The sequence below is a fragment of the Monodon monoceros genome, unplaced genomic scaffold (assembly GCF_005190385.1).
Source record: "Monodon monoceros isolate NGI ecotype Baffin Bay Population unplaced genomic scaffold, NGI_Narwhal_1 Super_Scaffold_7, whole genome shotgun sequence".
In the NCBI taxonomy this organism is placed as follows: Eukaryota; Metazoa; Chordata; class Mammalia; order Artiodactyla; family Monodontidae; genus Monodon; species Monodon monoceros.
The window spans coordinates 101,289,495-101,300,171 of record NW_021703784.1 but is presented as its reverse complement, the minus strand read 5'-3'; the positions used below and the strand labels follow the sequence as shown (position 1 = coordinate 101,300,171).

The following is a 10,677-nucleotide window of genomic DNA, read 5'->3' as shown; positions in this document are numbered from 1 at the left end:
AATGCAGTGGGCCCGGGTTCAATTCCTGGTCGGGGAACTAGATCCCACATGCATGCCACAACTAAGAGTTCACATGCCACAACTAAGGAGCCGGCGAGCCACAACTAAGGAGCCCACTTGGCACGACTAAGACCCAGTGCAACCAAATAAATAAATATTAAAAAAAAAAGGTAAGTACAGTCTTTGCTTCACATACTCACAGTCGGCTAGAGAAAAACAAAACAAAACAAAACACAAGAACCTGGAAATGGCCAAAAAATGTCATTACTAATGAAAATAATTTGTGATTTAAAACCTCTTGTTTCTCCAGCATCCCCAATACGCATGGCGATTGAAGAGAAAACAAACCCACTCGTAAATTATATGAGTTAGAGAGAATTAATTACAAAAGGGCAATGGTCTATCATCTTTCAAAGTTTTTAACGGAAAAAAGTGGGAAGTGGATGCATCTTAATACTTGATAAGATGTGACGTGGGACCGCTGAAAGTTTGTTTTTTTTTAAGCGGCGGTGGTAGGAGGGCACCAGGCGAGGCTAGGGAGCGGGTCTGGGCTCACCTCCGTCTCACCCATTCCTCCGGACCCTTTGCTTAGCCCCTCACTGCTCCGGAGCTCAGCCACACCGCCACCGGGAAACCCGCCTGGAGGCCCCGGAGGGACTCGCCCCTCCGTCGTGCGCCCCAAAGTCCCGGCGCTTCCCCAGGCACCCACTGGAGAAGAAGGGTCCATCTGTTCGTCTGTCTTCCAGACCGGCACCTGCACTTGGCCCTCCCCTCTGCCTCCCGGGGGACCCATCTAGGCGCAGCCCGCCAGGACCGCTGGCGACAGACGGTCTCTCTGGCTTCCCCCGGCACCGGCCGCTCTCGGATTACACCCTCGGCCGGGGCTTGGCGGGCGCGCGGCGACCCGGCCCCTCGGCGGTCTGCCAAGTTAGCCGGCGCTAGCAGCGCCACTGCACCACCTCCGACTTGGCGGAGCCAGGAGAACCCTGAGCCAGGTCAGCTCCACATCACTCCGCTGGGGGGGGGGGGGGGAACCTTCCCCACTACCTCCCCCCACCCCGCCCACACTGGTCCGGGCCAGGCGCCCGCAGAGAGGGGAGGCGGCGGGGGAATCTTCCCAGGTCACCGCCTCTCGGGCGGCGCGGGGGCCGTTGGGGTCCGGGGACGGCGTGGTCGGGCCGGGATCAGACGCGGGAGTCTGGAGTCCCCAGTCCTGAGGCCGGGAGGGGTGGTGCGACCCTCTGTCCCCGCCCCGGGGGCGGAGCCGAGGTCGGAGCCTGCGGAGCCTGAGACTAGGCGAAATCGGCCCGAGGCTCCCCGCCCGGCTCCAGCCTCCCCCTACCCCGCTCCAGACTCGGGGAGACCCGACCCCCCTTCCCCTGTCCACCACCTGCAAGACCTAGCCTCTTGGGTCCCCGGCTCGGCCCACGGGTCCCGGAGCAGGTGCAGGTGCGGCTTCCCCATCTCTCTCCCACCCGGGCGCATCCCGCTGGGCGGCCATGGCGCGAGGAGACGCCCCCCAGGACAGGCGAGTTGGGGACCGGATGGGGTGCGTATGGGGATCCGGTGGCCGTGGGCAGCTCAGACCCGCTCCCTTCGGGCTCTCCAAAGCGCAAAGCAGACCAGCTGGAACTACAATTCCCGTCAGCCGCCTCCCTCGGGTGCCTGAGCCTGGGTGATGGGGGTTGTAGTCCGCTCTCTGGAGGCGCTGCCCTGGGAGGTGGGAGGGGCCGCCGAAGCGGGACGTCCTCCGGGTGACCTTCTGAATGATCCTTACAGCTACCACCTGGTCGGGATCAGCTTCTTCCTCCTGGGGCTGGGCACCCTCCTTCCCTGGAACTTCTTCATCACAGCCATCCCGGTGAGACTCGTGGCTGGAGTGACAGCCCCACGGTCACAACCACCGTCCGTCCCTCCAGCTGCCTTTCCCCACCACGCCGCCTTTGATTCCTCATTTTGTCCGTTTGTCGGCTGAGGCAGGATCCTCAGAGAGGGGAGGTGCCTCTCTCATGGCTAGGACGACCAAGCTTTGAGGGATGCCCAGATCCTAGAGGGGCAAGGCCACCAGGTCAGGGGATCCTGTGGAACCAGCAAGGAGCTACCCACCTACTTCCCCTGTTTGTCATTATTCCTTGCTAGTCACTCAAAAATTGGGTTATCCAAGCCTTTTTTTTTCCTTTGAAATAGCATGAATTACATTCATTCATCCAACAAATAGTTAATGTACACCTAGAATTCCTGGCACTGGGGGTACAGAAGGAAACATAGCAGAGGAAGGTTTCATCCTCACGGAGCTTACATTCTTTCGAGGGAAGGCAGGAATGTGGGGCTTGTGTTCTCTTTGGGACTGGGTTATTCTTATATATTAAATACAACAACTTTCCAGATGCCTCTTTAGTGCCTGGCTCTGTGCTGGGCCCTGGAGACCCAAAGATGAATCAGCCCATGGTCTTGAGAGCAAGATGGGTGCATAAGAAATATAAATAATGTAACATGACACGTGCCATCCCAGGCTTGGAGCAGAGTCCCGTGGGTCCCCAGGGGAGGGAGCAATTCCTTCTGCTTAACGGAAGAGGTGATTTGTAACTTGGGTAAAGCATTTGTGTTGGGGGAGGGGAGTGGTAGGAGGGGAGAGGGCACTCCAGGCGGAGATAGCAGCCTTGCAAAGACACCGAGAGGCAGGAGAGTACCAGCTTCTTCAGAGTAAGGGCCAGAGCTTGGGGTGACTGGAGCTTAGCAGGACGGAACAGGAAATGGGGCACAAAAGGGAGACCAGGGTCTGGTTCTGAAGGGCCCCAAATGCTGTTCCAAAACCTTGGGGCTTTGCCTTGCAGGCAACAGGGAGCCATGGACAGGGAGCGGGGGAGTTAAGCAGAGTCGTGGCAGGATGTGTGTTCCAGAGAGAAAGCAGTTGGTCAGCACCTGGGCCAGAGCCTGGCTTACAGTAGGAGCTCCATAAATACTTGAGAACCTGGAAGCTGCTGCAGGAGTGGGGGTGGGGGCTGGAGCCAGGGCACAGGAGAGGAGGGGTGATCCAAAGATGGAGCAAAGCCCAAGTTGGGGGTTCTTAGTGCTTGGGCTCGGTCCCAGACTTCAGCCATTCAATTCAATGCACGTTCATCGAGCTCCAACTGTGTGCCAGGTGCTGGGGACGGTGCAAAGACAGAGAGTCAGTCCCGCAGAAGTTAACGAAGCAATCCCAAGCACGGGAGGAGGCAGAGGGAGAAGGCTGGGGGGTTCCTGAGGGTAGGTTGTAGGGTGACCCTGTACCCCGCTGCCCTGGCATCCTGGCAGTACTTCCAGGGGCGTCTGGCAGGGGCCAACGGCACGACCGAGACCCTGGGCACCAACCACACGAGCCCTGCAGATACCTTCAACTTCAACAACTGGGTGACACTGCTGTCCCAGCTGCCTCTGCTGCTCTTCACACTCCTCAACTCCTTCCTGTACCAGTGGTGAGAAGCCCTGCCCCTTGGGCTCAATGCCGGGCCATCCCTGTGTTGTTCCTTCCCGGCCTTTGCTGAGGCAGCTCCATGTGGGCCCAGGGAAGACCTCCCATGCTTCCTCCCCTCCCCCCTGCATCTCTCCCCAGCCCCCACTGTCCAGCCCTGGGATGAGACTCTTGCCCCCTCCCCTCACCTGGCCTGGGCCCAGCGATGCCCACGCTGCCCTCCTCCGTTCTGAGCAGCATCCCCGAGACAGTGCGGATTCTGGGCAGCCTGCTGGTCATCCTGCTGCTCTTTACCCTGACGGCGGTGTTGGTCAAGGTGGACGTGAGCCCTGAGCCCTTCTTCTCCATCACCATGGCCTCTGTCTGGTTCATCAACTGTGAGCACCGCTGCCCTTCTCCACCTCCCCACCCAGCCCCCCAGGGCTTCAGCCCAGCCTCTTCTTTTTACTGAAAGGGCCCAAGGTATCCAAGAAGGGAAGACAGCAGTAGCATCACCCATATCCCTGATGAGAAACTGAGGCCCAGGGGGGAAGAAAAGTCACTCGTCCAAGGCCCAACAGCGACCTAAGAGCAGGTCTCCTGGCCCCTAGCCCCTCACACCTAGGGCTGCACCTCGGAGGAGGGATGAACGTGGGGTGTTACATAGGAACATGCCTACCCAACCTAGTCCGGAGTCCCCTATGCACCCTGCCAACACCTCCTCCAGGGAGCCCCCAAGGCCTGCCTAGTTGAGCAGCGGCCCCCAATCCTGTCCCTCCACAGCCTTCTGTGCGGTTCTGCAGGGCAGCCTCTTCGGGCAACTGGGCACCATGCCTTCCACGTACAGCACCCTCTTCCTCAGCGGCCAGGGCCTGGCTGGGATCTTCGCTGCTCTTGCCATGCTCATGTCCATGGCCAGTGAGTAGACTTGGGTGGCTGGAGGGCAGGGGTGGCCTCTGGGATTCTGGGGAGCAGAGAGAATGTGCCAAGAGCAGGATGCCTTGGGCTTTGGTGGAGATGGAGGTGATGGGGTGATGGGGGAGCTGGGGATTGGGTTTGGGGCTCTTGAGTTATACAATGAGAGAATGACTAGGTGAGGATTGGGTTAACTTGGGGCCAGGGGCAGGATCCCTGAGGCCAGCACTGGCATGTGGCAGTAGGCTGAGGTTGAGGGAAGGGAGCACAGGTTTGGGATTCAGATAGACTTGGGTTTGAATCCCGGTTCCACTGCTCCCTAGCTGGGGGCATTGGCTGGCACTTACCTGTGTCAGGTTCCCCACCTGAATGATTATTATAGCTCCACCCTCAGATTGTAAGGAGCATGCAGTAATAATGAGCACATAGTAGGTGCTCAACAAAAATGACACATGGGGAAGAGTGAGAGGAGTGAAGGGCTGGGCTGGGGCCCCCAGCACAAGGGTCCTGAGTCTGTTAGTGGGAGGAATGGAAGATGCCGGGAGGTGAATCTGAGACATGCATAATGCGAAGCAGGAAAAGAGTTGCTAGCCCTGCGGGAGCTGGTGGACCAGCCACCTCCCTTCTGCAGCTGAAGTTTCTGCACAGGTGGCGTGGATGCCCAGACCTCCGCCCTGGGGTACTTCATCACGCCCTGCGTGGGCATCCTCATGTCCATCGTGTGTTACCTGAGCCTGCCCCACCTGGTGAGCCTGGTATTGGGCTCAAGGCCCGCTTCAGAGCATCACAGATACAGCCCTGAGTCTGAGGCCCTGAGAGAGGCCAAAGGAGGCAGAGGGGACCTGGGCCCAGCCCTGATCCCCAAAGGAGTCAGCCACTGGGGGACCCCAGCCTCTAAGTCAACAGGGTGGGGAGGGATCCAGGCACTTCAGCCAAGCCAGGCAGGGACAACGCTTTCCTTCTGCAGAAGTTTGCCCGCTACTACCTGGCCAAGAAACCATCAAAGGCACAAGGTCAAGAGCTGGAGACCAAAGCTGAGCTCCTCAAGCCTGGTGAGCCCGGGACCCTGACAGGGAGGTGGAGGTCCCAGCGGAGGCTAGAGGCACCACCACAGGGAAGCATTTCCCCTCCGTCCCCAACTAGAACCCTCATCCCTAGTAGCCTCGTGTAATCAGAGGCAGAAGATCTTGAAGGGAAGTCAATGGGCTTAAAGTCATCCCTTTGCCCTCTGGGCCTCAGTTTCCTCCTCTATAAAATGGGGAGGCAGTAGAGCTTCAGGCATACAAGTTCTAGATCCTAGTGTGTCTGAGTTTGAATTCTAGCTTCATAACACCCAAGCTGTGTGACCTTAGTCAAGTCACATAACCCCTCTGAGCCTCAGTTTCTTAATTTGTAAAGCAATGGCAGTGAAATAATCCATTTAAGGTGCTTAACTCTGCCAGGTACAAGTATGGGCTTAATAAATAGTAGCTCGGCATCTTTTCATTGTTAATTCTCTTTGCCTGCACCCTGGGCTGGTGGAGGGTCACTTGTTTTAATTGCTTGGAATCTCCTTCCCTCGGGCCTGGTTGTCACAAGCGTGGGTCACAGGCATGACCCTGCCCTCCCCTCTTGCCCCAGATGAGAAGAACGGGATTCCCAACAGCCCCCAAAGGGCAGCGCTGACTCTGGATCTTGACCCTGAGAAGGAGACAGAGATGGAGCCAGAGGAACCCCAGAAGCCAGGGAAACCTTCAGTTTTCATTGTCTTCCAGAAGGTTTGGCTTGGATATAGCCCCCAACCACCACCCCTGGGGAAGAGAGGGCTGCTCTCTCCAGCCTTCCCCAGAGACTCTTAGAATGCGCTGAGGCCTGTACTCACCTGGTCCACCCAAGGTGACAGGGTCATGGTGGGTCAGAGACATGCTGGGCCAGGCTCCAGTGCCCTGTTCCTGGGCCAGGGCTTGAGCAGGAGGGTTTGGTTGCGTGTTGGGCTCTGGGTCTGCCTGCCTGCTCACACCCTTGCCTCCGACCCCCAGATCTGGCTGACGGCGCTGTGCCTTGTGTTGGTCTTCACAGTCACCCTGTCCGTCTTCCCAGCCATCACAGCCATGGTGACCAGCTCCACCAGCCCTGGGAAGTGGAGTGAGTGCTGGGAAGCAGAAGAGGACAGGGCAGTGGGAATGAAGGGCAGAGAGGGAAGAGGGCAGCCGGGACCAGGATAAGCCCTCTCTCCCTCCCAGGTCAGTTCTTCAACCCCATCTGCTGCTTCCTTCTCTTCAACGTCATGGACTGTCTGGGACGGAGCCTGACCTCTTACTTCCTGTGGGTGAGCACACCTAGGCTGGGGTGATCTGACGGTTTGGGGAAGCAGTCGGGGATCAGAGGGTGTGAAAGAGCACAGAAAGGTGATGTCCCAACAGTCCCACTGGTCTGGGTCTGGTAATGGAACAGCTGGCTGGTTTAGCAGTGAGCACCTGGTCCCTGGAGATATGCAAGCCAGGGCTTAGACTGTGAACTCTTTGAAAGCAGAAGCCTTGTCCAATTGACCTGTGTCTCCAGCATCCAGCCTAGGGCCCAGGCCCTGGTGCTTAGAGACTGCTATGTGGAGTTTCCTGCACCACATGGGAAGTCAGACAAGATTCCTAGTATTGAGATTGCTTTTAGCCAAGATGCTGCTTCTTTAAATGAAATCTTCCAAGGACACACAACAAACAAAGTAGATCAAAGAGTAGCTGCTCTGGGAATTCCCCAGTGGTCCAGTGGTTAGGACTCCGAGCTCTCACTGCCAAGAGCCCACGTTCAATCCCTGGTCGGGGAACTAAGATCCCACAAGCTGTGCATCCAAGCCAGGACGGGGCCTGGCTCCCCAGCTTCCATATCCATCTTCCCCCAAGGGGTCTTTGGAACCCAGGGGTGCTCAGAGCCACCAATGTTGAAAACCGAAGATGCTTGTCTAGTTCTGCCATGGAGAGAGCATGAACTGGAGCTCAGGAGAGGCAAAGTCTAGTCCCAGGCTGGTCCTTGATTGCTGGGTGGCCTTGGCCCAGCTGCTCGCTCTCCAGAGGCCCAAGTGCTGGGTCCTCACTGGCACACATGGAGTAGGTCAGGGGAAGTGGTAGTTGAGTCTATCTGGGGTGTCCCTGGAGCAGAGACCCTGCTCCCAGGGACCACCCTCACCCCAACCTTCTGCCGCAGCCAGACAAAGACAGCCGGCTGCTGCCCCTGCTGGTCTGCCTGCGCGTCCTGTTTGTGCCACTCTTCATGCTGTGCCACGTGCCTGAGAGGTCCCGGCTGCCCATCCTCTTCCCACAGGACGCCTACTTCATCACTTTCATGCTGCTTTTTGCTGTTTCAAATGGTTACCTGGTGTCCCTCACCATGTGCCTGGCGCCCAGGTCTGGGGGATGGGAAGGTGGGGGGGGGGAGGGCCTGGGAGCAGGGAGGTGGGCTAGCTCTTTGAGGGGCCTCACTGGTGCCACCTGCCAGGTCAGGCTTTAACTGCTGAGCCGGCCCCAGGCCAGGAGCTGGGGAGAGGAGGACTTGGCTGGGGAGGTTCCTGCCCAGTAAAGTAGCCCAGGCACTGATTTTGGGGCCTCCTCTCTGGTCCTCAGTTTCGCCATCTGTGAAATAAATGGGTTGGACTGTCATTCCTTAGGGCCCAGCTACTCCCCCAAATTCTCAGTTGCAAGGGAGCTAAGGTTTTGATCACAAGCAGAGTTCCTGGGCTATTTACTCTAGGGAAAATGGAGTTGAGAATCCAGGGAGAGCAGAGGTGACCGGGAGGACCAGGTAGGGGACATTCTGCCAGGAAGGAAGGCAGTTGCATCTAGGCCCCAGGGGCGTGAGAGATGTCTATGTCCAGTGGCCCCATTTTACAGATCAGGAAACTGGAGTCCAGAGAGAAGGGCCTAATTATAGCGACCAGAGTTTGGGTCAGCCCAGACTAGAACTCAGGCGTCCTGTTGTTAGGAGGGCGGAGGGCACAGGGCTGGGTCCAGGTTGGGCCTGACATTTTCTAAGAGCTCCTACTCCTGTGTGTTCTAGGCAGGTGCTGCCACATGAGAGGGAGGTGGCCGGCACCCTCATGACCTTCTTCCTGGCTCTGGGGCTCTCCTGTGGAGCCTCGCTCTCCTTCCTCCTCAAGGCGCTGCTCTGAAGTGCTCCGTCCAGGGCTCTCCCAGCATCTTCTCTTCGGAGCTGAGACCCAGCACAGGGGGAATGGTGGGCCAGGCTCAAGCCTCTGCTGGGCTGGGGCCCCGCGGTCCGAGGGTCCCAGGAAGAGGCGGGTGCTGCTCTCTTTCCTGGGCTGGTGGCCACCTGGGGTGCTGCAAGGAAGAATTCACCACCTGCCATTCTAACCCTCCCCAGGCGTGGAGTTGACGCACAGAGACAGACTATCTAGATGCACACAGACCTCACTGAAAGGGTGATGATCATGAAAAAGAGGGCCGAGGACAATGGCCCTTCCTCACCATCAGGAGTGCATTTGTTAATCATGAGAAACTCACTGGCCAAGTGCCGGGGCTCAGAGGCCACAGGTGGGAACTTGCCAACTGTGTGGCTGGTGTGGCCGCAGCTTCAGATTCAGAGTGGGAGTGGGGGCCAGCCCTGGACAGGAGCTCCTCTTCTCTCCAGGCCTCAGTGACACCATGGTCAAGTCTCCTGGACTCCAGAACAGAGGATTCCAGGGAAGTTGAAGGGACAGGGAGAAGGAGTTCAGGATCTGAGGGTGCTCGAAGGACCCTCTGGGCCTCAAACAGGGTTTTTGTCGCCAGCATTTACTGTGTCCACTCCCCAGAGCCCAGCTGGGCCTGGGTCGCAGAACTGCAGTTAGCCTGCATGTGTGCACTGCACTTTACAGTTTGCAAAGCTCTTCTGCACCCGCTCTCTCACTGAAGCCACACTGAGGCCCTTGGAGGGAGGCCAGCAGGGATTGTGCTCCCCTCTGTACAGGTGAGGAAACCGAGTCCCAGGGGGAAGTGACCAGTTCTCGGCAGAGCCAGGACCCAGCCCCCACCTCCCTGTAGGTGCTGTTCTTCCTGCCCACGGCCTGCTTCCCTTTTCCTTGAGGGGCTCAAGGCGAGAGCCCTAAGCACTTACTCCACATTTTTGCTTGTTTTTTCTCTCTGACCCTGCTCCTGGGTCTAATAATAACCTTCTCCATTTGTACAATGAATTCACTTTCCAAAGTGCTTTCAGCTCTATTGGCTTTGATGAGCTGGGTGGGGTGGGGATGATTGTACCCATTTGACAGATGGGATGACCAAGGCCCTGAGAGTGGCAGGGATTTGTGGGCATCCCTGTGCTGGGCCCTCTTGACCACATCATGGCCCAGGGGTACTGGCCTGCAAGGAGCCCTGTGCTCCCGGGCAGAGTGCCTGGCCGCATGGATGACTATCGCTCTCTCCCCCACCGGTGTCCTCTGCTTCCCCAGGCTCCCCCTTTTCAGAAATGGAGACTCAGAGAGGCAGTCAGCCAGTTCTCCACAGGGATGGAGGAAAGGCCTGCTTGGCCACACACCTGTGCTACCCTGCCCAGCACAGAGAAAAGCAGGGGGTTTTGAGATTACAGGCAGCAGCCTTTCTGCCCACTTGCCCTCCTGCCTTCTGTGACCATTCCCTCAGCACCTATTATATGCCAGGCGCTGAGCCAGCACAGGCCCCCTGCTCAGAAGCCGGAGGCTGCTTTGCTACCAAAGAGGAAAGTGAGGCAAGCTATGACCTTGGGAGCTGAAATAAAGCCACACTCCTTCAACCCTTTTTCACTGTGCCAGGTTCTGGCTGGTCTGGCAACCCTGAAGGAGTTGTGACCCTCCTCCCAAGGCCATGGGAAATAGAATGTAACTTGTGATGGGGCTTGTGAGGACCCTGCAGAGTGTGTAATATGAAACTCTTAGAAGAGGGGGCCAGTGATCTCAACTGGGAAGTTGGGGCAAGCATCCCTGAGGAGGTGTTCCCTGAGCTGGGCCTTGAGGGATGAATATGAGCTTGCTGGGCTGAGGTGGGGGAGGGGCATCCCAGGAGAGGTACCAGAAAATGTGGAAGGCATGGACACGGAATATTCAGGGAACAGTGGGGACTTCTGGCGGCAGGTCACGGGGGAGCGGAAACTCCTAGGGTGTGAGGAAGGGGACAGGAGAGGATGAGGCTGGGGCAGTGGGCTGGGGACAAACGCTGAAGGGCCTTAGGGCTGAGGCCTAACCAGGGGATTAGAGAGAGGAGAAGGCACACAGAAGAGAAGGCTGCTGCCTCTACAGAGGCCGTTTAACTTGGTGGTTAAGTGCATGTGCCCTGACCCACAGTCCTGGGTTCAAAGCCAGGCCCTTTCCCAGCAGTGGGAACTGGGATTCC

General features: G+C 57.8%; 1 protein-coding gene across 2 annotated transcripts; it reads left to right on the top strand.

The window, feature by feature from the left end:
• The first annotated feature begins 1,321 nt into the window (after window positions 1–1,321).
• On the top strand, window positions 1,322–9,496 carry SLC29A2 (solute carrier family 29 member 2). 2 transcript variants are annotated; one of them, XM_029208600.1, is made up of 12 exons: window positions 1,322–1,528; window positions 1,780–1,861; window positions 3,295–3,455; window positions 3,689–3,828; window positions 4,214–4,348; window positions 4,994–5,091; window positions 5,313–5,397; window positions 5,966–6,102; window positions 6,364–6,469; window positions 6,568–6,653; window positions 7,523–7,722; window positions 8,372–9,496. In XM_029208600.1, the coding sequence occupies exons 1-12, from the start codon at window positions 1,500–1,502 to the stop codon at window positions 8,481–8,483; spliced, it is 1,371 nt and encodes a 456-aa protein (XP_029064433.1). In that variant the 5' UTR covers window positions 1,322–1,499; the 3' UTR covers window positions 8,484–9,496. The 2 variants fall into 2 exon arrangements, with proteins under 2 accessions (XP_029064433.1, XP_029064432.1); XM_029208599.1 differs by lacking the exon at window positions 1,322–1,528 and having other exon boundaries at window positions 1,679–1,861; window positions 8,372–9,450.
• The last annotated feature ends 1,181 nt before the right edge of the window (window positions 9,497–10,677 follow it).

Bases quoted from the DNA above. Each gene is read 5' to 3' on its own strand.
- SLC29A2 (XM_029208599.1), top strand. From the start codon at position 1,679: ATGGGGGTTGTAGTCCGCTCTCTGGAGGCGCTGCCCTGGGAGGTGGGA. The intron at 6,470-6,567 runs GTGAGTGCTGGG...TCTCCCTCCCAG, and splicing joins CACCAGCCCTGGGAAGTGGA to GTCAGTTCTTCAACCCCATC. The intron at 6,654-7,522 runs GTGAGCACACCT...CTTCTGCCGCAG, and splicing joins TGACCTCTTACTTCCTGTGG to CCAGACAAAGACAGCCGGCT.